At 37.9% G+C, this 26,706-nt stretch overlaps 1 protein-coding gene across 1 annotated transcript in view; it reads left to right on the top strand.

The window, feature by feature from the left end:
• ITGA8 (integrin subunit alpha 8) overlaps positions 1-26,706 on the top strand; it is a gene marked incomplete at its 5' end in the record, with an annotated part of 115,599 nt that overhangs the window by 64,518 nt on the left and 24,375 nt on the right. Inside the window, 6 exons of the mRNA XM_084201604.1 lie at positions 2,646-2,725; positions 5,700-5,780; positions 15,576-15,681; positions 17,473-17,631; positions 23,257-23,382; positions 26,176-26,289. Of these exons, the coding sequence (XP_084057730.1) occupies positions 2,646-2,725; positions 5,700-5,780; positions 15,576-15,681; positions 17,473-17,631; positions 23,257-23,382; positions 26,176-26,289 (666 nt within the window). The remainder of the gene's footprint in view (positions 1-2,645; positions 2,726-5,699; positions 5,781-15,575; positions 15,682-17,472; positions 17,632-23,256; positions 23,383-26,175; positions 26,290-26,706) is intronic.

The following is a 26,706-nucleotide window of genomic DNA, read 5'->3' as shown; positions in this document are numbered from 1 at the left end:
ATGCCAAGTGGTCCAGAATGCAAACTAAATGGCCCTGAAATGGATCAGAGTGACAAGCTTCCTAATGCCTGTTCAGTGGCACTAGCAAGTGAGAAAATTCTAGTAAAAAAATCTGGAAGTTTATAGAAATTATAAGAAATTATAGAAATTAATAGAATTTATAGCAATTATAGAAATAAGGCTAGAAGACTGGAGGATTGGAAGATCTTGCCTTTTTCTTGGTATGTACCAAATTGAATCTTCAAGAGCGCCAGGTTTTATCTTTCTTTAGCACTCTAAGACACTTCCAAAAAAAGCTACACCTCTGTCTCCCAGCATACTCCTAAATCCTGTCAGACATTATAGGTTAAAACTTATTAGTAATAGCAGAAATATCATGTATTTGAAAGACACATGATGTTACAAACATGGAAATAATGCAATCTTAATTAAACTTACTTCACTTCTAAAATTTTAAGTAAAAATAAACTATTCTGAAAAAATTTATGTGCTTCTAAAATAAGGATGTCGCATAATTGCTAAGTTATATGTTCAAGCAAGTTAAACTCTTTTGGCCTCAGTGGGATTTCAGCAAGGGCATGTGAGCATCCTTGCCCCAGTATTAGTAGCAATGTCAAGGGTTACGTGACATTAACAAGGTCATATGAGTATACAAAGACAACATCTGCAACTTATTAGAGTTGTACAGTAGGAGTGTGTTTCACTATTAAATAGGGGATTAAGCCTCAGGGGTGTAATAGATCATCAGAACTGCAGTTCATGCAGGCTGCTCTGTCTGATGAAAATTTTATCTTTGGTTCATCAAATGTTTTTTCTGCTATAAGTGGAAACAAATTTATTTAGACTGGTTAGTAAAAACAGTAAGAGAAATGGTGAGTTTAGTATCTGGAAATTTTTTTTTTCCCAGACAAAAGTCATTATAGTTCTAAAGGTGAATGGAATATCAATAGAGTTGCTAATATCATCTCCAAAAAGTGAGCTTAAAATTAAAAAGAGGTTACATCTTTATTCCAAGTCAGCTATTCAACTTTTGAGCAATTTAATGAGCACTGTCTTTTCATCTGAAAGATTTTGCTTCAAAAAGATCTACTGTAACTATGAAATTAAGATAATCAGAACTCAAAGATGTGAACTCGCCATTCAGTTTATGACGACAGTATTGGTTCAGCCTGAGTCAGCTGCAAGTAGTTGAAACATGTTGGGTAAGTTTTGTTCTGGTGATGGATTGTGTTGCACCCCTGCAAATGAAGAAATAGGAGAACTGAATGAAAAAAAAATGGTGGGAAAAAGGAATTGCTTAAACATATGAAATGACATTCACAGAGGAAAATTCCTCATCTTCAATGATGTGGAATTTAAGTCCCTACATTGGTGTGTCTTGTCCTGTTGTTAACAAGGTTTCCTGAAATACTCTGAGAAAATTATGCCAAACAGACAACTTTTATTTCTTCCCACCCCCCCTTCCCCCTCACCCCCCAATCTAGTCAGACATTGGCAGAAATTAGGGAATGATGTCTTCATTTCCTGACGCTTTTTGATGAATTTCTCGCAAAGATTGTTTGTCCACATGGAGAATATATCTATGTGTTACCATCCTTTTTTAAAAAATGCTAGTACAATGTGCATGTTATCCTGCAAAAAATTCTGCCATTAGGCCAGATGGAAGGTAGAGGGGGGAGTGAGAAGTTGTAGGAATTGAAAAATTCACATTTTGAAAATTACCAGATTTAAAACATGCAGTTCAAATAATTAAAATAATAATTCAATAATGTAAACATTGCAGTAGAATTTAATTAATTGAACATTGAGGACAGATGGCATCTCCTGTTACTCACCTGCCACTGCCACACTGGGGCTGTAAATGTGTCCAATGAGAGGCTATTGTAAATTCCTTCTCCAGTTAGCCCTTCTCTCTTCTGAATAAACTTGGTCTGCTTATCCCTGCTCTTCTTGCAAAGAAAATGGAAATTATCAGAAGGAGGAAGCCAGGTCTGCTAAAACACAAAGCAGCACCAGTGGAAGCACTTACCTCCTTCAGTTTTGGGACCTGTGTGTTTTACTCTCTCCTCTGGTCACTCCCTCCAAGTTGTGGCAAATTGAACTGCAAATATAACGTTGAAGCTATATTCCTCTTAACAGAACTGCAATGGAAAAAAAAATCAAACTAAAAGTAAATTAAACTGCTGCTAATTTAGCCTCGGGTGCTCAGTCAGCCCCACAACACCTGAAGCAGGCAGTGCAGAGCTGCCAGGTGCAGAGACAATGCAGGGAGCCCTGCAGACCTGGACAGGGGTGTGCATGGATGGAGGCAGGGATCAGAGCTGCCAGACAACTGTTATTTGCTTTTGGCTTGGCAAAGCAAAGCAAAGACTGTCTGGATGAAGAAGGGCCCACTGCTGTGTTCTTGGGAGTGTGCTTCTCTATTCCTCTGATCTTTCCTCTCTCCAGCCAAGTTTTCCATCTGGTGACATACAGAGGCAGGAGGGTATTTTTTCCTGAGAACAACTAGATGATGTTATTGCATACTAATTTTGAAAAGCAACAGTATCCAGTATAAGTCTGTGAAATGCAATGTTGGACAGTGCTGCTTTATTGATCTGGAGATCAACTGTTTCTAGTAAGCTGTTGTTTTGTTTCTTTCTCAGTTCTCCACAGGCATTCGATTTTCTGTTCAGCATTTTGAAAATGCAGACTTCAGCATCAATTTTGAGCTGCAAATAAAAAGGTTAGCTATTTTATCAAGAGCATGGTTATTTAAATTATTAGTTCCTATTGGCATATGAAGTTTATTATATAATAAGGTCCCTTTTGAGTATCAGTAGTTATTTCAGGGGCTTTCCAATGGTAGTTTATGTCAGGATGTTTTTTGAGGTTGGAGCCTCATTAACTGTTAGGAAAATCAGTCTTATTTCTTAAAAATTCAGGTTATTCAGGTATTTCTCTAAAATTTAGGTTAACTGATTTTTTAAGCATGTTCTGCAGATTTGCCGAATTTGAACTTTATTTTATACTTCGGAATTAATAAATGGTAATCACTTTGTAACAAAGGTGAATATGTACAAACATACCGTGCTCTAAATTAAACTAGACATGCTGCTTCTTCACAAAAATTTAGAAAATAAAAGGAAAGCAGCTAAAATCTGCTCAGCAGATTTACTGGCATGGAGAGAACTGTTTCAGTTTGATGCAGGTGAACCTTTGTAATTTTTCCATTTGGTTCCTCCCCATTTGTGGGCCTCACATATTAATACTGTAGAATCTTGTGTTTGATGCTGAGCAGTACTTCTTCCACAGAGACAAAAAAGCACAGAGTGGGCTGGGTTAGGATAACAGCAAAAACAAACCTGGGACTTTTTCAGTAGGAGGAAGGGCTTCTGCTCCATCTGTCCTCATCAAATACTCACTGGAGTTCTGTATGGGGCCCTCTCTGCCCCACATGCAGAGATTTAATTGCTAATGTCTGGCCTTTAATGAGGGCCTTGATCATGTTCGTTATGGTAAATAACTGAGACATTTGAAATGTTTAAGCCATGTCTCCATAATGTAACCCTTGAAAGGAAAGGACATGCAGAAACTCAGGAAGGGCACAGCAATGCCACAGAAGTCCATTAGGCACTTGGTCAGGCATCAGCCCTCTCCCTGGAATCTGGCTGGGGATCAGGCAAACCTGGGCATGAGCTCCTCTGAAAGGAGACACAACATTTACCTTGCAGGCCCCCTGTCCATGCCACTGCTCATTTCTTAATTCAAGCAATAGTTTTAAATGGTTATCCAAGGCTCATGTCACCACCCTTTTCATGCTATGAAACTGGGGAGGTCCAGAGCTTTTTGGGTAGTTAAATCTGTCTGGGTAATAAGAGTTGAATGTAGGTCACAGTTTTTAAAAAGTGACAAGAATTTCCTGAGGAATAAGTCTGAACTTCAGGAGACAACAACATCTCATGCTTCCTCTGTGAGTGCGACTCACTAAAATGTAAAGGAAGGAAATGTGTTGGGCTATAAACTGGTATGAAAATGTTGAAGAGCACAGAGCTATTTAAAAAACACAAAAATGGAAAGGGTAAAGAGTGAAATTTCTTGCACAGGGAATGTGCCTTACATTAAAATTCACTGCTTTGTACATTCATTCACAAGCAGCAGGACAGTTTGTGTGTTTCTGTTCTTAGTGAACAGATGAAACAATCCTAAAAGAAAAAGTGAGCAGAATTCTGTGAAGCAAACAGAGGAAATTGCCTAGATGGAGGCAACAATACATCTGAATTTGAGTTCTACTTTAATTTATTCAAAGGAGAGGACTTTCATTTGCTTCAAAACATCAAGTGGAAAATAAGTATTTTGGTTTGCAAAACTGAAGTTCATTACTTTCAAGAAACAAGCAAGAGGCTGAGAAGCATCTTGAAATGTGATTCCTTTTCTGATGTGGATGTTGCTATGCAATTATGTGCCTCTTAAAGAGAGAGATGTCTTGCCACTTCTATTTCAGCTGTTTTCTTCTCTAAAAAATGCCATAAAGCATGAACAAGGTTTGAATACCAGATATGTATGATCAAAATCTGTATTTTAACTCTATGGAGAGTAAGACAAATAAGCAAATTGGAGAGCAGCTTATTCTAACAAAATAGTGGTATAATAATTTTTACACTTTAAACAATTTTTGTACATTTATACTCAAAACAATGCTATAGAGGATTACCTAAAACTTCAAAAATGTTTGATGGGAATCTGCATTAGTTTACAAACAAATTAGAGCTGTGCTTAATTTCAGCAATCTGTAACCAGAAAGCCTGGATCAAAGCTCTTTATTCCTCAGGAGTCAGTCACTGGAAATGCTGACCTCCTCTGAATGTTTCCAATTGACTGATGCTACCCAGATGTGATACCAGCACACTGGGACAGCAATAGAAACTTGGTGTTCATGGAGCAAGGAAGACCACACTTGACTGAAAAAAAAAAATCCAAATTTAGTGTTGTTAATCTCATAATTAAATAAATACTAAGTCTGTAATTACTTCACTATCTTCATGAATTGGAACTTGCAAACCTTTATTTATAGGAATGGGCTATAATCACAGGAGTAGCCTTTTGAAGTAAGAGAAACTACATTTATTACTAAGGATTTACAATCAGAAAAGACAATAAGATGAGTGAGAGCTCTGATTTTAAACACAGAGATCTGTTTTCACTGCTAAGTGGTTTTAAAAATGTAAACGCTCTAGATAGGGGAGGGAAGTAAATAAGAAAATGAAAGAAACAGTTGATCTTGGTTCTTTTTCCCCAAAGACTCAGTCATGCAAAAGTCACAGGTTTGGAGAGTCATAAAAATCAACTTTATTCTAACAAAGCTTGTCTTGTTCATTAACACTGCCTTCCTCCAGTGTATGAAACAAAGTTCTATTCTATTAAGATACTTCTATCTATACAGATAGCCAAGTTGTACAAGATATTCTGAGCCAAATAAATTTGTATCATTTTATTCATCATCACAGGATTCTTTAAAGGAAGCTTGAGTTGAAGATATTATTAAATATGTGATGAGCTCAAATAATATCCAGTTTAAATACCAGTGTCCTACAAGACTAAAGAGTGCCAATAGGAATCCCATTTTTTAATATGCCCAGTGAGCCTTGTGTGTTGAGTGATAGGATAATCTAGAGTTCTGATATAAAACCTTTGCTAATACTTGTACATATTTTTTCCAGTTCTAACAAGATAAATCCCACCAGCAACTTAGTGAACCTCCATATCAACATCAGTGCTGTGGCTCAAGTACAGATCAGAGGGTAAGTGTGCAACTATTTCAACTCATTATGATAACTGCTTTTTTGCAGAATCTTTCTGCATATGATGATCCCATGGAGTGAATCTTTTGGCATATTACAAACCCAAATGCCTTATCCACCTAGGACACCTGGGTCTCACCCCTGCAAGCCTTGCAGGATGGTGCTGCTGCAAACTTATTGACTGTCTGTGCAAAGACAGCAACCTAAAGAATCTCACACTGTAGTAACACCAGTCAGAGCCAACATCCTATTTGGGCATTCAAATTGTGCATGGATGTTACTAACATAAAATGCCTGCTCACATGTGTAGGTCTTCTTTTGCAACCACTTGGATCCTTAATGCTGAATACCAAACAGAATCTACTGCTTTTATGGCTGGAAATGTGAAACACATTATGGCAAGGCATGTGGTAATAGAGAGCAGAGTGAGGCCTTCGGAGAAAGGATGAGTAAGAAATGAGTTGTGATAAACTGTTTGCTGACACAAAGTATACCAAAATTAAACAAGCACAGGATATAATCAAAGATGATCATTTCTATCTCTGTTTTCATATACAGCTTGGTTTTGGAAATTATAAAATGCAATTAGGCGATAATTGCCAGCTGAACAGGAGGCAGCCCTGTGCCTATGTGGCCAAGAAGGCCAGTGGCATCCTGGCTTGTGTCAGACATGGTGTGGCCAGCAGGCACTGATCAGCCCTGCCCTTGGCACTGGTGAGGCCATACCTCCAGTACTGGCATCATGTTCGCTCCCCTCTCTACAAGAAGGGCAGTGAGGTACAGGAGCAAGTCCAGCAAAGAGGAGCAAAGCTGGTGAAGGGCTGGAGCAGCTGAGGGAGCTGGGGGTGTTCAGCCTGGAGAAAAGGAGGCTTAGGAAGACCTTATTGCTCTCTACAAATAACTGAAAGGAGGTGGTAGTGTGGTGGGAATCAGTCTCCTCTCCCAGATGACAAGTGACAGGACAAGATGAAATGGCCTCTATTGGCAGCTGGGGAGGTTCAGTTTAGATATCAGGAAAATCTTCACAGAAAGAGTTGTCAGGGACTGGAAGAGGCTCCTCAGGGAAGTGGTACAGTCACTATCCTGGGAGATACTGAAAAGACATGTAGATCTGGCACTGAGGGACATGATTTAATGGTGAACTTGACAGCACTAGTTTAATGCTTGGACTCCATGATCTTTAAGGTTTTTTCCAACCTAAATGATTCTAAGATTTTATAAGAATATTAGAGTGCCCTGTTAAATCTTGGAGCTAGACTCCTATTGTGGCATCCTGGAGGAAGTCAGGAGGATGTCTTTTTAAAGCAAATAATTTTCCCCAATGCTTTTTGTCGAGGATATTAGATTTCTAACATCTCCTCTTATGAAAGTGCAGCTCAAAAAAACCCCTAACCATTATCATCTCTGCAGGAGTTGAACAGGAGCTACAAGGCCCAGATTCACTTCCACAGTCAGGCCATGAGACTTGGCTGATGCAAGGGGAGTAGAAGTCTCTAATGTGATGCACCTCAAGGGGCTGCCTTAGATGGAAACAAATATAAATGTATTTATTTATGGATTTTTTAATTTATAAAAATGTATATATTGTTGTCACTTTCAAGACAATATGACTACCTAGTGCTAACAATAAGTCAAATAATTTTGCAGATCACAGAGAACATGTTTTCTGCTCTAATATTCAATCTATCTGCTCTAATCTGATCTAATATTCAGTCTAAATCTGAAAGATTTTTAAAGGATTTTTTCATCATATTTTGTAAGTGTATTCCAGGTTAATAAGACACTAAAACTAGTCAGGTGAAAAAAAAAAACCTGGCAGTCAAACAATGTGTGGATACATGTTAATTATTTTATTTCTGAAAAGGAGGACTTGAAATACAACATGTTTAATAAGAGCAGAAGTGAGAATATTATTTCATTCTCTGAAGCTAGTGGTGATCTAAGAAAATGAGCTGGATGGAAAGAGAGGTGAAAAATATAAAAGGTGTAATACAGAAGTAGAGGCTGAGGAAAAAAGAATCAAAGGTGTTATTTAATGGGCTACAGAGAAAGTGTGAGAAAGTTTTCGGAGCCATCAGCTGCTAGGTGTTGCCATGGGTGAACACCCAGGCTGAGGACAGGCTGGAGTTTCAGACTGGAACAGTTGTGGTTACATACACAGGACTTCCCAGTAAGGGTTGCTTCCAGTACTGTGGATTCTATTTTTTTTTTTTTTCCTCACTTTATTAAATAAGTCTTACAAACTTTTTATTCTTTGCAGACTCTTTGGAAACTTTGCTACCATCATGATTTTTCTGTGCCAGAGAGTGTTCCTTTTAATGAAATCTTCTGTAACATGTAAATAGATAGACCAAAAAATGACCAAAAATGCCCAGTTCTTAGAAGCTTGGTGAAAAGTGGAAAAAGTTGCTTGAATTGCAGCCTGCAGTTCTAGGAAACAGGCTATTAAATACAGGGAAATTCTTAATTCTTAAACTTCCAGTTTCTTTCCTAAGTATTTTACTTTCCTTATTAGCTATAGCATTCCCAAATGTTTTGTTGACAGACTTATGTGACAAGATCCTAGGCCATATGAAAATATCCTAGGCCATGCTATAATATCCTAGGCCATGCTATAATAGGCTACGCCATGCTATAATATCCTAGGCCATGTGATAATATCTTAGGCCATGCTATAATAGGCTAGGCCATGCTATAATATGTTAGACTATGCTATAATTGCCTAGGCCATGTGATAATATCCTAGGCCATGCTATAACATCTTAGGCCATGCTATAACAGGCTAGGCCATGCTAAAATTGGCTGAGCCATGCTATAATAGGCTAGGCCATGTGATAATATCCTAGGCCATGCTATAATAGGCTGAGCCATGCTATAATAGGCTAGGCCATGCTATAATATCATAGGCCATGCTATAATATCCTAGGCCATGTGATAATATCCTAGGCCATGTTATAATAGGCTAGGCCATGCTATAATAGGCTAGGCCCTGTGATAATATCTTAGGCCATGCTATAATAGGCTGGGCCATGCTATAATATCCTAGGTCATGTGATAATATCCTAGGCCATGCGATAATATCCTAGGCCATGCTATAATAGGCTGGGCCATGCTATAATATCATAGGCCATGCAATAATAGGCTAGGCTATGTGATAATATCTTAGGCCATGCTATAAGAGGCTAGGCCATGCTATAGAAGGCTAGGCCATGCTATAATAGGCTGGGCCATGCTATAATATCCTAGGCCATGCTATAGTAGGCTAGGCCATGTGATAATATCCTAGGCCATGCTATAACATCTTAGGCCATACTATAATAGGCAAGGCCATACTATAATAGGCTAGGCCATGTGATAATATCCTAGGCCATGTGATAATAGGCTAGGCCATGCTATAATATATTAGGCCATGCTATAACAGGCTACGCCATGCTATAATAAGCAAGGCCATGCTATAATATCCTAGGCCATGCTATAATATCCTAGGCCATGCTATAATAGGCTAGGCCATGTGATAATATCTTAGGCCATGCTATAATAGGCTAGGCCATGCTATATAAGGCTAGGCCATGCTATAATAGGCAAGGCCATGCTATAATAGGCAAGGCCATGTGATAATATCCTAGGCCATGTGATAATATCTCAGGCCATGCTATAATAGGCAAGGCCATGTGATAATATCTTAGGCGATGCTATAACATCTTAGGCCATGCTATAATATCCTAGGCCATGCTTTAATAGGCAAGGCCATGTGATAATATCCTAGGCCATGCTTTAATAGGCTAGGCCATGCTATAACATCTTAGGCCATGCTATAATATCCTAGGCCATGCTATAATAGGCAAGGCCATGTGATAATATCCTAGGCCATGTGATAATATCCTAGGCCATGTTATAATAGGCTGGGCCATGCTATAATAGGCTAGGCCATGCTATAATATCATAGGCCATGCTATAATAGGCTAGGCCATGCTATAATAGGCTGGGCCATGCTATAATATCATAAGCCATGATATAACATCCTAGGCCATGCGATAATATCCTAGGCCATGTTATAATAGGTTGGGCCATGCTATAATAGGCTAGGCCATGCTATAATAGGCTGGGCCATGCGATAATATCCTAGGCCATGCTATAACAGGCTAGGCCATGCTATAATAGGCTGGGCCATGTGATAATATCCTAGGCCATGCTATAATATCCTAGGCCATGTGATAATATCTTAGGCTATGCTATAATTGGCTAGGCCATGCTATAATATCCTAGACCATGCTATAACATCATAGGCCATGCTATAATAGGCTGGACCATGCTATAATATCCTAGGCCATGCTATAATAAGCTAAGCCATGTGATAATATCTTAGGCCATGCTATAATAGGCAAGGCCATGCTATAATAGGCAAGGCCATGCTATAATAGGCTAGGCCATGTGATAATATCCCAGGCCATGCTATAATAGGCTAGGCCAAGTGATAATATCTTAGGCCATGCTATAATAGGCTAGGCCATGCTATAATAGGCAAGGCCATGTGATAATATCCTAGGCCATGCTATAACATCTTAGGCCATGCTATAATAGGCTGGGCCATGCTATAATAGGCTGGGCCATGCGATAATAGGCTAGGCCATGTGATAATATCTTAGGCCATGCTATAATAGGCAAGGCCATGCTATAATAGGCAAGGCCATGCTATAATAGGCTAGGCCATGTGATAATATCCCAGGCCATGCTATAATAGGCTAGGCCAAGTGATAATATCTTAGGCCATGCTATAATAGGCTAGGCCATGCTATAATAGGCAAGGCCATGTGATAATATCCTAGGCCATGCTATAACATCTTAGGCCATGCTATAATAGGCTGGGCCATGCTATAATAGGCTGGGCCATGCTATAACATCTTAGGCCATGCTATAATATCCTAGGCCATGCTATAATAGGCAAGGCCATGTGATAATATCCTAGGCCATGTGATAATATCCTAGGCCATGTTATAATAGGCTGGGCCATGCTATAATAGGCTAGGCCATGCTATAATATCATAGGCCATGCTATAATAGGCTAGGCCATGCTATAATAGGCTGGGCCATGCTATAATATCATAAGCCATGATATAACATCCTAGGCCATGCGATAATATCCTAGGCCATGTTATAATAGGTTGGGCCATGCTATAATAGGCTAGGCCATGCTATAATAGGCTGGGCCATGCGATAATATCCTAGGCCATGCTATAACAGGCTAGGCCATGCTATAATAGGCTGGGCCATGTGATAATATCCTAGGCCATGCTATAATATCCTAGGCCATGTGATAATATCTTAGGCTATGCTATAATTGGCTAGGCCATGCTATAATATCCTAGACCATGCTATAACATCATAGGCCATGCTATAATAGGCTGGACCATGCTATAATATCCTAGGCCATGCTATAATAAGCTAAGCCATGTGATAATATCTTAGGCCATGCTATAATAGGCAAGGCCATGCTATAATAGGCAAGGCCATGCTATAATAGGCTAGGCCATGTGATAATATCCCAGGCCATGCTATAATAGGCTAGGCCAAGTGATAATATCTTAGGCCATGCTATAATAGGCTAGGCCATGCTATAATAGGCAAGGCCATGTGATAATATCCTAGGCCATGCTATAACATCTTAGGCCATGCTATAATAGGCTGGGCCATGCTATAATAGGCTGGGCCATGCGATAATAGGCTAGGCCATGTGATAATATCTTAGGCCATGCTATAATAGGCAAGGCCATGCTATAATAGGCAAGGCCATGCTATAATAGGCTAGGCCATGTGATAATATCCCAGGCCATGCTATAATAGGCTAGGCCAAGTGATAATATCTTAGGCCATGCTATAATAGGCTAGGCCATGCTATAATAGGCAAGGCCATGTGATAATATCCTAGGCCATGCTATAACATCTTAGGCCATGCTATAATAGGCGGGGCCATGCTATAATAGGCTGGACCATGCGATAATAGGCTAGGCCATGTGATAATATCCTAGGCCATGTGATAATATCTTAGGCCATGCTATAATAGGCTGGGCCATGTGATAATATCCTAGGCCATGTGATAATATCCTAGGCTATGCTATAATAGGCTGGGCCATGCTATAATATCATAGGCCATGATATAATATCATAGGCCATGCAATAATATCCTAGGCCATGTCATAATATCCTAGGGCATATTATAATAGGTTGGGCCATGTGATAATATCTTAGGCCATGCTATAACATCATAGGCCATGCTATAATAGGCTGGGCCATGCTATAATATCCTAGGCCATGCTATAATAAGCTAAGCCATGTGATAATATCTTAGGCCATGCTATAATAGGCAAGGCCATGCTATAATAGGCTAGGCCATGTGATAATATCCCAGGCCATGCTATAATAGGCTAGGCCAAGTGATAATATCTGAGGCCATGCTATAATAGGCTAGGCCATTCTATAATAGGCAAGGCCATGTGATAATATCATAGGCCATGCTATAACATCTTAGGCCATGCTATAATAGGCTGGGCCATGCTATAGAAGGCTAGGCCATGCGATAATAGGCTAGGCCATGTGATAATAGGCTAGGCCATGCTATAATATCCTAGGCCATGCGATAATATCCTAGGCCATGCTATAACATCTTAGGCCATGCTATAACATCTTAGGCCATGCTATAATAGGCTGGGCCATGCTATAATATCCTAGGCCATGCTATAGAAGGCTAGGCCATGCGATAATAGGCTAGGCCATGCTATAATATCCTAGGCCATGTGGTAATATCTTAGGCCATGCTATAATAGGCAAGGCCATGTGATAATATCTTAGGCCATGCTATAATAGGCAAGGCCATGCTATAATAATCTAGGTCATGTGATAATATCTTAGGCCATGCTATAATAGGCTAGGCCATGTCATAATATCCTAGGCCATGCTACAATAGGCTAGGCCATGTCATAATATCTTAGGCCATGCTATAGTTGGCTAGGCCATGCTATAATAGGCTAGGCCATGTGATAATATCCTAGGCCATGCTATAATAGGCTAGGCCATGTCATAATATCCTAGGCCATGCTACAATAGGCTAGGCCATGTCATAATATCTTAGGCCATGCTATAATAGGCTAGGCCATGTGATAATATCCTAGGCCATGCTATAATAAGCTCGGCCATGCTATAATATCCTAGGCCATGCTATAATATCTTAGGCTATGCTATAATAGGCTAGGCCATGCTATAATAGGCTAGGCCATGCTATAATATCCTAGGCCATGCTATAATAGGCTGGGCCATGCGATAATATCTTAGGCCATGTTATAGTATCTTATGCCATGCTATAATGTTCTAGGCCATGTGACAATATCCTAGGCCATGCTATAATAGGCTAGGCCATGTCATAATATCTTTGGCCATGCTATAATAGGTTAGGCCATGTGATAATATCTTAGGCCCTGCTATAATATCTTTGGCCATGCTATTTACTCAGAGATGCTAAAACATGCAGTTCCAAGGGAATTGCTCACTATTTCCCAGATAAAAGTAAAAGAGAAATTGTGTTCACATTTCGACTGGAAAATATCTTGAGTATCATTTCTTTACTTCTCTTCTGAGAATTGCACAGAGTGGAACTGAATGCAGCATACATTTTACTGAGGAAAAGTAAGTATTTTTGAAACTGTGCATGTGCATACATGCAGGTATACTTGCACAGTGGAACTTCTTCTGTGAGAAAGGAAGAAATCTTCTTCAATAGCCTGTTTAAAAGAAAATTAACATAACTACTTAGTTCAATAAGCAGTTGCTTTGATAACTAAGATTTGATTATTCTGCTTACCTTTCTTTGTCTTTAAAAACGTAGGAGTTTTAGTATTGGCATTTTTATGTCTCACTGCTGAAAAAGTGCTAGAGGAACAGGTGATTCAAGAAGGAAGTAATTTGGATTAAGAGGATTTGTAGCTGGCAGAATTTTTATTGTATATCTCCTTATAAGCCTTTCCTGTGAGCCATACTTTATCTATCATATTTTTCAGTACTTTTGTTTCATGATAATTTTCACCTAAAAGTCGAGGGAAAATCCTTGTCTAGTAAATCATCCAAATGTTAAAAATATTCTCAGTTAAATGCAAAATAAAATAGTAAAAAGAGCAAATTTGGGTTTTTTGACCCAATTTTGCTACTTTTGTGTCAATACAAAATAACTGTAAATTCTGTTAAAATAGATGTTCTTACATACACTACAATAATTTTAATTTAATGTCTAAATTTATACTTTGCATTTTGTAATTCCGTGGATAAGAATACTTCCCTGACAGTGCAATAGAAACACTGAATTTTGAAACCTCGTGTCTTCTTCTTTTTGACTCTGTACACCGTCTGATTTGCAGTTTTTTGTGGTAGAGTAAGGATCTATGTATGTGTCTTGGCTTTTGTAACAGCACTCTGAAGTTCCTATTCTCCAACAGCAATCAATAATTAAAATTCATATTGGAAACAAGATGATTTGTGAAACTTAGGCTAAGTACCTAATCAGAAATTACTTTTTCATTAATGTGAGTTTCTTTTATTATTAGGGTTGGCTTGTGAATTTATCCTTAGGCATACTTGTTACTACAAACTGCTGGCAATTTGAAGTCCGAGGAAGTATTGAGAGTTAGCATACTCCAGAATACATCAGATTTCACCAAGAGTTGTACTTCAGCTGGATGGCATTAAGCTGTTCTCTAGGATTTCCTGCTGCTTTGAGAAGCTGTATACTGTAGAAAATTTTCATTCATTGTATATGACATAAGAGCTGTAATCGAGAACAGTTTGTTCCTTCCAATAATATTTTTTCAGCATTTGCAACAAAACCATCCAATCTTTCTTCAAGGGGCCTCTGCAAAGTGATTGACATCAGTGCCTAGAAGTCCATTATGGTATTCAAATTTTACACTCTAAAAAAATTAATGATTTTTTTTAACAGTTTTCTGTTAGCAAAACTCCAGCTTTGGCAGAACCAACACTGAAATTTCATGGATTTTCTTTCAGCTAAAGACTCCATAAACCAGCAAAACTGAGTGGCAGTTAACGCTGGCAAATAAAGGGTAATACCATATTAGCACCAAGAGCTACATGCGGTACTTGTAGGTGACAGATGTCTGTGCCAGAACTGACCTATCACGCTAAAAGAAATTCTTGGGATCTGATTTCCCAACTTCTGAACACCTGAGTGAGGTTTAGTTGGCATCTGAGTGGAACTGGTACAGTGAAATTCCAATTTTTATAAGAAATAAAATGTTTGTGATTCAAATAAAAATGTTAACAGAAGACTGCTTTCTTAAGGTCAGATAGAGAATAAAAGGAAAAATAAAAAAGCAGCTGGAAAGATGTCAAATATTAATTCACAGCTTTCTTTGTTTAAGTTTTATTTATGTGTTGGAACTTGCAACAATATTCCAGAGAATGCTTTAACTGCCACTTTGTTTGCAAAGCAGCTGGAAAGCCTGGAGCACTCTTTTAGAGTCTAGTCCTGAATTCTGTTTCTCAGTACACCAATTTCCATTGTGACTTTATGGAAATCACAATATCTCTGTTTCCCATCTAGCATGTTATGGAGGCATTGTAGCATTCACCCCATCTAATTCTAATTAATGTGCCCAAATAACAAGCCTTTGAGGGCTCAGGTTTTTATAGTGGCCATCATTTTGTTCTAAAACTAATGCAATCAGTCACTGGTAACAGTTTCTGTTCTAACCTGTTTTGTACAATTACTGTTTTATACTGTTTTGTATATTACAGAGTGTCTCACCCCCCAACAATTATTTTGCCACTTCACAACTGGGAACCCAAAGATGAACCTACAAAAGAAGAAGAAGTTGGTCCTTTAGTAGAACACATTTATGAGGTAAAAATTATGTATGTTTCCACAGGACCTCACACTGCCCCCACTGAATTCCTGATGAATTTGGTTTATTGTCTTCATCTGTAGCTAGATGAAGCCACAAATGTAAATACTCTGATTTTAGCACATGACCCAAATTTAATCTGGGAATTCACAACCCCATTATCTGTTCATATGAGTGGAGGGGATATTAGTTTATGCTAGGAGTCTGTCTTAGATATCTAAGGGATTTATAAACATTTTGGGTGTTTGACAAGAATTAAAAACAGTGCTTAAAAGTTCCTTATAATCAACGTCAAGTATCTTCTCATTAGAAGCTGTATATGCTGTGCACTGGAAAAAATGTTTTCTTTGACATATAACTAACTGAAAAATATTATGTAGACATACATGTAAAATATTCTGTTGAAAACAACTCTTAATGTTTGAAGTACACATATTTTTACCTTGTAGTTTTGTTGGTTTTTTCCTATGGGTGGTTTGTCAATTAAAAGAGTTCAGCTTACAAAAAGGGCATTGAGTGAACTGCATGGAATAGAAGCCATCCTCAGAATCTGATGGATGTCCTTTATTCTAGAGGGTAAAACAGGGGGCTTCACATGTGGTTATAATTCACAAACTAGCACTCAAGGAAATATAAGCAACTGAGCATAATCAGCAGTGTAAGATTGCAATTTGCAGGACATACTATAGTATAGTGAATGCAACTGTAAAATACAAATTATCATTTGTGAATTCCCCATCTTAACACATTTCTCTAAACTGAAAAATACTTCAAATCATCCTGTCTCAAGCATTTGGGTTGTTTGTGAAACTGTATTTATGACTTCAAATATATTAAAATAATTACATGATTAGTTACAGTTACTAAGGAAACCACTTAACATGGTTTATATCAGCAAAGCAGCCAAAAGACCAAGCAATCTCCCAGAAGATGTAAGATTGAAAGGGCTTTGTATTTAGTTGTAACTAAAGGTCATCAGTCACAAAAATTCAGCAAATTAAAAAAAAAAAGGAGGTTCTCACGTCTCTAGGAACTTTGCATAAAGGTCCATGGTGTTCAGCTTCTTTAACTCTTCAAGCCCAGTGACAACACAGGTCCAGACTCCTGATGTCATCAGTTATTTTCAAACTGTTAACTGATACAAGGAAACTATTTTAATAGCCTCGATTTCTAAACTTTTATTATTTCTATCTTTGTTTATTTTCCCTAAAAAAAATACTGTTCTGGGATATTAATTTAGGAAAGCTAGTTCCTTTACTTCTTTTGAGAAAATCTAGATTAAGAATGTTGAAAATATAATTCTTAACCAAAGAAGCTAGTTTAAGTTCTGCTCTGTCTTCTATTCTTGTGCCCTGAAATGTGATTCTTTTGTCTTCTGAACTTTTGGCTACTATTTTCAAGTATGATCTGTTGCTGTTCATTGTTCATATTTCTATGGGGTTCATTTGCTATTGTGTTTTGGGTTGGAATTTTTTTGATACTGTTTTAGAATTCAACTCTTCATACGTAGGAAAAAATGGGAAAGGTGATGGATTTCTTGAATACACATTCAGACAGAAACAACTGTTCTCACAGATTTGCCATTGGCTTTGTGACTAATGTGAAGAGGTTCTTCTCTCCTACCTGCCACAGATTCTCCATCAATAAAGTGATATTAATAATCTGTAACTATCTTCCCTAAATACTCTCAGGCTGTGTCCACTAAGAATTTGAAAATATCTGAGTGGTGGTTGCAATGTTTTTTGTTGTTTTTACTGCCTTGGAAAGTACTGATCATACTTCTTCAACAGCTGCACAATATAGGACCAAGTGCCATCAACCATACAGTTCTCCACGTTGGTTGGCCTCTGTCCAGTAGAGAAGAATTTCTTCTTTATATTCTTCACATTCAGACACATGGACCATTGCACTGTCAAACAAACTCTCCTATTAATACAATGCAAATAAAGGTAAGTACTTTATTTTCATCTCTTTCTGCATTTTGATTGGGTCTTTTTGTCTACACATGGAATGGAAGTTTCTCATGAATGGAACTTTCTTGGGAATTTTTAACAGTCCAAGATCATTTTCCTGGGTAAGAAGCAAGATATAGATAGCCTATAACATTTCTAAAGTAAGTGTTTGGTTCATATTTGGTTTCTGTACTCAATATGAGGAGAAGGGTGTGCTCAGTCCCGCTGTCGATGCTACCAACAGAGATGTTACAAAGGGCCCTGTCTCAGTACCAGCACTGAGGAACACCACACGGCACTGGTGTCCCACTGGACATTAGGCCATTGACCACAGTTCCTTGAGTGTGGTCACACAGCCCATTCTTTATCCCCTGAGTGCTCTGTCAGATCCATGTGTTTCCAGCACAGAGACCAGGATGTCATCTGGGACAGTGGCAGATGCTTTGTCTACGTGCAAGTAGATGGTGTCAGTTGTTCTTCCCTTGTCCACCAGCACTGTCACCCCACCACAGAAGGCCACCAAATCTGTCAGGCACAACTTGCCTTTAGTGAAGTCATACTGGCTGTCACCAATCACCTCCTCATTTTCCATGTGCCTTAGCATAGTTTCCAGGAAGATCTGCCCCATGACTGGGCTAGGCACAGAAGTGAGACTGACTGGTCTGTAGTTCTGCAGGTTTTCCTTTTTCACCCTTTTTAGAAATGGGGGTTCTGTTTCCCCTTTTCCAGTCAGTGACAACTTCACCAGACTGCCACAACTTTTCAGATATGGAGAGTGGCTTTGCAAGTTCATCTGCCAGTTCCCTAAGGTCCCATGGATGCATCTCATCAAGTCTCATGGACAAGTGCACCTGCAAATTTAGAGCAGGCAGTTCTTTATTCTCCTTTCTGTGATTTGGGCAGTGTGCCTGGAATGTTCACCAGTAAAGACTGAGGCAAGAAAGTCATTGAGTACTTCAGCCTTCTCAACATCCTGGGTAACCAGGTCTCCTATTTCCTCCTGGAGAGAACTTGTATTTTCCCTCTCCTACCTTTGAGTATCCATAGAAGCTTTTCATATTGTTTTTAACATCCCTGGCTGCATTTGATTCTCTTAGGGCTTTAGCTTTCCTAACCCGATCCCCGGCTGCTTGGACAATTTCCTGTTTTAAGATCTATGTTTGTGATGGCAAATCCCCTCAAAAGAGCTTGGTTTGGCTCCAAGTCAGAAGATTAGGCAAAACACAGCTCAACATATTATCCCATCAAAAACAAGGTATCCAATTCATTAAGCATGACTGACTCCAGACATTTCTGGAGTAAACAACAACACTTCTCAAGTTTAAGCAGTAGTCTGTTAAACATCTTTCAGGAAGAGCTGCATTCCAAGTGCTAAAAATGCTCTACATCTTTTGCATACCAGAATGGGTGTGAGTTCCGTATATTGGATGAAAGGGGAGACAACTTTCTAGTGATGAGGAGTGGTCACAACCTAAGGAGTCACAAGTCAAGTCTTCAGCTTGAACTGACAGAACTACAATACATACTTAAAAAGAGTAAGGAAAAATTGATGTCTACTAAATACAGTGTGGCTAGAGTTTTGTGTTTCACCCAGGAAACCAAAGAGGTGTTGGAATTCCACCCTTTTATTTAGTTTCTTTAGAGAAAGAAAAAGCAAATGAGTGATAGGAAACAGAAGGTAGAAAATGTCTGTCCAGTTTATACCCAAAGCACAGCAAGATTGGAGACAGGGAATTCTTTCCACATATGTTTTCTACCTGATTTTTCACCTCTTTTTCAGAAGTGGTGAGGAGGAAGAAGCTAAAGTGCTGCATTTATACTTGCAAGCCTAGCTTCTCAAACTCACTGATCAGATCAGATTGCAAGTACGTGAAAAGCAGTTCAGCATCCTCCCACCCCAGCCACTGTGTTCTGTTTAAGGTTGAATTAAGAAGCTGTGCAGAATACTGCCACAATTCTTACTGACATTTCTAGGCAATGTATATTTTTTTTAATTTAATTTTTTTTTTCAGAAGTTTACTCTATCTTCTCCTACTTGATAATGATTGCATCTGTTACATACAAAAGACTGAATTCTTGTGAAGCTTGTGAGAAATTTTCCTGTAATAATGGTCTGTCTGTTGTAGCAGAATTGCTTACCATGGCTTTAGATGCACAGTTGTTGTGGCAAGAAATTAAATATCCTTTCCTTATTTCAGTTCTTCAAAACATTGAACAGTATGAATACACAAGTCAGGTTTCAAATATGTAATGCTTATCTATTGCTTCAGATGGCAAGAGGACACAGAGACAGGCTTTTCCAAGTTTCATATAAACAACAGGATGCTTAGCTCAAATTTCCAAATAAGGCTAAGGACATGAAATGCCTGACTTCTCTTGGATATCTGAACTTACCTCTGTTAGGGCACTGAGGGATTTCCCCTTAGAAATGACTCAGACTGTTCTGTTTCAATCAAAGCAGTACATTCCTCCCCACTGCTGAATTTCTTGTCTTGTAAAAATGTTTTATTTGAGCTTTGTTGTCTAGTCCACAAAGATAAGTCACACCTATGCACACATGGTTTGTTTAGGAACTTTTCTGTAGCTTATCTTTCTATGAAGACAGTGAGGGATGTGAAAGGATAATAAAATTATGAATCTTACAAAAGGTGTAAAAGGGAGAAAAAGTACTTATCAAAGATACAGAATGAATTCCAATGCAGAACTCAGAAGTCAGTAAACGAGGACGCCTCAGTCTAGAAAAGAGGTGACTGTGCATAAATATGATCCTCAAAATGAGTAGTGGCAGGAAGAGTGTGGGTGTGGATTGACTGTTCTCTGCCTCTTCCTGCACAGGAACTGGAACATCTAATGAAGTCTGGGGAGCCAGATTCAAAACAAGCAAAAGGAAGTGATGGCTCATGGTGGCAGGTCTCAGGTGTCTGGAATTTGTGGCCAAAGGGAAGTAGTCAAGGTTAAAAGTTTACATGATTCTAAGAGGAAAGTAAACAAATTCCCAAAAGAGAAGTCCTTTGAAGATAAGTAAATGAACACAAACTTCATATATAGATAAGGAAGTCCCTGATCTGAAAACATTTGGAAGCTGAAAGTTATTAGGAGACTATTGTGTATGCATGCCCCATTCTTACTTCCTTCTTACTCTACCTAAAGGCAGCTGTGATGAGAAGAGGGCTCAGTTAGATTGCGTTCTGGACTAAGACAGTATTCCTGATTAGTTGTTTTTTTTTCTCCCAGACTGATGGCAAAAAGCATTTTTTATGAAACCTGTACCTGTAAAAACCACTGTGATAGAATACACAGACACATGGTGCATTCTCAATAGCTGAGCACTGCAGTACCACGAGTGAGGCATCTGTAAGGGAAGCAGTGAAATAAGAGCAAAAATCCACCACATGTATAAGGTACATCCACCAACATGAGTGGCAGGAGCTAACCCCTTCCAGAGGCAGTCTGCTCATGCTGAAAAACTGTCAGTACTGTGTTTAGGGCTTGGGACAAAGTAATACCATCCAATGCATTGCTCTTGAATGGTCACCAACCGCTCTTGGGTAATTTTGTGTATAATCTAGTAATATAATATATTTATATTATATATTATATAACATATATACATATATATTATATAACATATATACATATATATTATATAACATATATACATATATTTAAAAAAATAAGTGTGATGTAGTATAATATAATATAATGCATGTAACATAAAATAATGGGTATCATCTTTGTGTAAAAAAGTCCTCTTCCATAACATTTCTGATGGAGTTACACAATGCAGCAAAGGCTGTTGCCTGGCTAGAAAATGAGAAAAGTGGAACAGGGTATTGGAATGAGAAGTGGGGAACTGGAGAGGTCTAGAAACCTGCTCAAAGTAATAATGCTCAGGAGAAGAAAGCAGCACAGTTTTCCATAGTGGGGAAACTGAGACAGTCCGCTGTAGTTAAAGGGAGGGAGTGATCCTGTAAGATAATGTGCTACATGGCATATAAAATAGCAGAGATAGATTATACAGTTGAGCAATTCCATGTGACCAGATCAAGAAGGATAAAATAATATCTTTAACCTGAGCATCTAGGCCACTGGACAAATTCTGCTTTTAAATGGTTGCAGGAGGCACATGTTAAGTTTCTCTTAACTGCAGAGGGTGTTTTCAAACCTTTGCTGTGACAATTCACTGGGATGCTAACACTCTAGGATCTATGAAAAAAGGAAAATGTAACGTCCTTTGGTATTCAAATGGATCTACATATATATCCATTGTGATCATATATGGAGGGCTTCTTTGCAGGCACATTACTATATTGTGGTTTTTTTTTTAATTTGTCATCATTAAAGGAGTCTATATACTGGTGAAAGAATTCTGGAAGGAGAGTTTGCATGTTACTGCATTGAGAGGGAGAGATTTATTAGCTACTTACAGGTTCCCTTATTGCAAATAGACAATGCTAACCTCATGAAGCAACAGAAAAAGGGAAGAAAAGAGAATTTTTATTTTTTTCATGGGTTTTCATCTGTTAATGAATGATAATATCTTCCACTTTGTACAGTGCTTTTGACTGAAGATCTCAGACAATGTTAAATGTTTATGTTCTATTTATGGCATTATAATTTTAATCAGATAAATTACACCAATTTTCCAAATCTAGTACTACACAGCATTAGTGTGTGGAAGGTTTTGTGTGTTTATAGCTATTCTCTTTCCTTTAATGCTACCACATTTATTACAATTACAAACATTTTCTTTAGGAATTTGTTAAAGATATTTTGTGTTCAGAGGTTAAAGGAACTGATAAGAAGAATCTGATGTAGCACTTTTATAATCTGATGTCCTTAAGGAATAGCTTTGGCTATGTTTAATTGAGTTCCTGTTGAGATCTTACTGTAAACTTCTATGTATATTTTATTGTGATTTTGCATGATTGGATTGTCATTAATTCAAATTTATCTTTATTTCTGTAGCAGTTGGCTCCAGGAGTTATTTGAGGCTTCATAAAAGAAGCCATAAATGCCCGGTATAGAAATTAAAGACAAACTGCCAACAAAAAGTAGTTTTTAATTGGAGAACAAAAATCTGTAAATGTAAGGCTGGAGAGAATGCATTTTATTGTGAGATTAAAAATTAAGAAGCTGTTGCATTATACAAATTTGAGCTGTTGCCAAAACAAATCTGTAACATATTTGTTATATCATCAAAAATTATGTTGTTTGAAGTCAGGCTTCTATTTTTTTCTAAAACTAGTACAATCATTATATTTTATTAGGCAGATTCTGATCTAAACTAATGAATAAACTACTGGGCAACAACTTTGAATTTATCCTGTTATATATATCAGAATTTATCCCTGAGAGTCTAACAAAATTAAGTAAAGCAATGAAATTGACACCAGTAAAAAGTGGAGAAAAATGTTGTCTGCTGTAATTCCTGTAACTGGGCAGTATTTTGCTGTGCTATTACTCATCATGCTCCTGGTTGAAGACAAAGTATTCTCATGATTGTGCTGTTCAATGGAAAAAACAGTGTTAATCCAAACTTCAAGACCTCTGAGACAGGAACAAATCTGTTAGAATCGTTGTATGTGTGTGTCATTACCATTCCCATTTCTCTCTTTGCAGTTTGCTGTTCCAGAAGACACTCCTGAACTTGCTGCTTTTTTATATAATTCCACAATTTCTCATTACATCAGGAGAAGGGACGTTGCAGTGGCAGAACCTCACAGGAAAAACTCTGCAAGAATTTTGGTGAGCTATCTAAAAGCTCTAGGCTGGGAGTGTGCAGGGGAAGGGGAGACTCTCTACAGCACCACAGGCAAGGCAAATGAGACACATCACTGTATTTTTAACAGGCCAGACAATGCTGGAGCAACAGCAATGCTGTCTCTCCCAGGAAAATAGTTCTGATTAGACAGTCTGGTACCTGAGTATTTGGACTTGGCTGTATTTGTCAGAAGTTTTTTTCCACTCCTGCATTCAAAGTGCCATCCTTAGCATACTTCAGCCCTGTGGGTGTCAGCTGCCTTTGCCTAAAGGCAATGTGTGAACACAGTGACCTTGAGATCAGGCAAGGGATTCACAGTCAGTGCTTTCCATCTATTTTTATGAACCTTGGGCAGAGTTTCCTTCATGCTGTCCAGTCTCTTATTAAGCTGTTTACTGCAAACTCACGCTTGAATTCCTTGACCTCACTAGGATTTGGAAGCAAAGAACCTCACAAACTTAAGTCTTCTGCACTAAGAGAATAATTATTGCTTCTGAAAGTTAATTTGGAAATTTTTATAACAGGAAGAAGATAGAATCTGAAAGTGATGAAAACTGTAATGTCATTAAGAACAAAATCACAGTTTAACCCATTTTAAGTAATAATGACTGCTGATTCTTGTGCCATTCTTTCATCAACCCAGTACCTTAGGAAGAATCTGATTTCACTGGCTCTGAAGGAAAAATCCCAGGACTTTCAAAGACATGCCAGTCAATATCACAGAACACTTAATCCATTCTTCAGTGATATCTTAATTTTCAGTCACCTTTCTGAGTGACTAGGCTCATGGGCTGCCAACATAAAAATGACTGCAGCAACTGGAAGTGGTTAACAAAGTTCTGAAGTATGCACTGTGTTTGCACCTTAAAATATGAAGCAGAGAATTTTCAGCTGCTTGATGTAAATGGATCAGACATATTTAGTGGGGTACTCAGTAATATGAAATTGGCACTTTGATGAGCATTCTTCTAGTAAAATATGCTTTTGGTCAGCACAAATTAGGATAGGATTGGGTGCAGTGCTTACCACTGGATATATAGAAAGGCTTTTCCAGCGTGAGCATAGAAAAGCAATGTCATTGGTTCAGTTAGAAGGTGTCCCAATACTGATGCTTCAGCATTAGTTACTACTGATGCATAATTTTTTTTTTATTTGACACATTGGAAGTATACATGGAAAATGAATGTTGCTCTGGAAAAGACTGATTGGTCAAAGATAATTCTTTGTTAAAGAATGTAAAGTTTTTTAAAAATTTTAAGTTATTTTCATTTTTATCAAAGCATTTTCACAGGGAGACAAAATGTTCTGAGAACCTCTTATTCTATTTATACCGTTGATAAAAAATTTGGTTTCTTTTCCATTAGTTCCAATGTTACGTTGTTCTGAAAATCACTACAGGCTAAATTCATTACTAAGAAAAACAGATATATGTGTTCAGGTCCTAAAATGTCAGCCAAAAGTAGGCTTTTTTGCATAGTAATGATTTGTTTTGCTAATGTGTGCTTTTGACCACTATGATTAATGAAAGTCTTTCTCCTTCCTGCAAAATAAATAAATCTGTTTGGAGGATGTTTAAAGCCAAATAAACAGATACTTTAAAATATTCATTTAAAAAAAAAGTTTATAGTTGCAAGTTCCAGGGTTTACAGTTTCATTTTCAGTCAGATATAGAAAGCAGCAATTAAGCATACAGCTTCTGCTTATTCTCCAGTAAGACAGAGATTTGTGAGGAGAGCTGTCTATAAAAATACAGGATTCCTTAAGGGTGTTTTCAGATCTGTTCCATGTATCATCATCTCATTTCCTGAAGATTGGGTCTTGGTAGTGCATTCTCCCTCTCGCTAGGGAATACACTTATCTTTGAAAACTTAGCTTTGCTTTTGAGGTCACAAGGCCTTCTGTCATGGGAGGGATTCTCTGCTTTGTTATAAAAATAGGAATCAATTAAAACCTCAGCCTTCCCCTGAGTCAAACAAAACTTTTCAGATAAAACCCATTTGTATATACAATTTTTTTTTATTTTTTCCACAAACATCGTTTGTGGAAAGATCGTTTTTCCTTTTTATGCCCTAAACAACCACACAATTCCTGTGGTTACCCCACGAGACTCTGCTCATTCCCTTCAGTGGCTTCCAGTCAGCTTTTAACCTTTAGCGTGACATTCTTTTGGCAAACTTCAGGAGTGTGTAGTTTTGAGTTGCAGTGCTTGGCTTTTGCTTTCAGCCTTGTGTATGGGCCAGAATCACTGCTCATCAGGAATGGTTCACGGACAGTAAGCTTCAAGTAAAGCAACTCATGAATGTCAGCAAATGTTCTGGCTGCCATGATGTAAATATCAGTGGGAAAACGGGGAGGGTTAGAAAAGGGGAAAGATTTAGCAATATAAATAAACACTTAATGCATAGAGAACAGGAAAAAAAAGTGTTGAAATCATAAAAAGATTGATAGGTGAGGAAAAAGCACGTGCTTCCAAAGGATTGGTAAGTGCCTGGGCATTTTAAGAGTTCTTCAGAGCAGACACTGTTGAAAATTATTACTTTTATTTTCCTTACTGTAGGTAGGTGTTTGTATTCACTGGTGATTCAAAAAGAATCTGCTCCTTGGTTTAGAGTTATCACAATGATTCATGGGGTATCTCACCTATATTAGATGAAATTACTGATTTCAAACTATTTAGCACTTTAAAGAAAAGTTTATTTGGTTTTGCTTATTTATAGCATTTGAAAATTATTTTGTTTTCAAAGCATAAGTATGACTTGCCTTTATTTTTTGCTCAGAACTGTACAAATGTGAAGTGTGTCTTAATTTCGTGCACTGTGGGACAGCTGGAAAAAGGAAAGAGTGCTGCACTAAAAATCAGGTCCCGGCTCTGGGCACAAACATTCCTGGAGGTAATGCACACAAACATCTCTTTCTATACGCATATAAAAATATATTTTATTTGATCAGATATTTAAAAATAAAAATTATTAAATTAAATGGGACAAATGTAAATACTTTTTGTTACTATTTTCTGTGAAGATAACATCTCACTGGTTCCTGTCCAGGTTTTTTGGATGCTGCTTACTTTTCTTTTTCTTGCTATCACTCCTTCTCAAATTTGTGTCCTGAATCCTACTTGAAGATTTCAAGATTATTTTTAAGTACCTTTCCTGGTTTTATTTCTGCTTTCCTGGACTGACCCAAATGTTCTGCATTTATAACCTCTTTTCCAATGGAAGGTTTTTCTTGGAGCCAAACTGTGTATCATGTGCATTATGTCCAGCTTAAAAATTCATTGTAATTCATTCTCTATTAATCTAAGGAAG

This window comes from Fringilla coelebs (assembly GCF_963513975.1).
Source record: "Fringilla coelebs genome assembly, chromosome: 1".
Taxonomy (NCBI): domain Eukaryota; kingdom Metazoa; phylum Chordata; class Aves; order Passeriformes; family Fringillidae; genus Fringilla; species Fringilla coelebs.
This window is presented reverse-complemented; position numbering and strand designations above follow the sequence as displayed.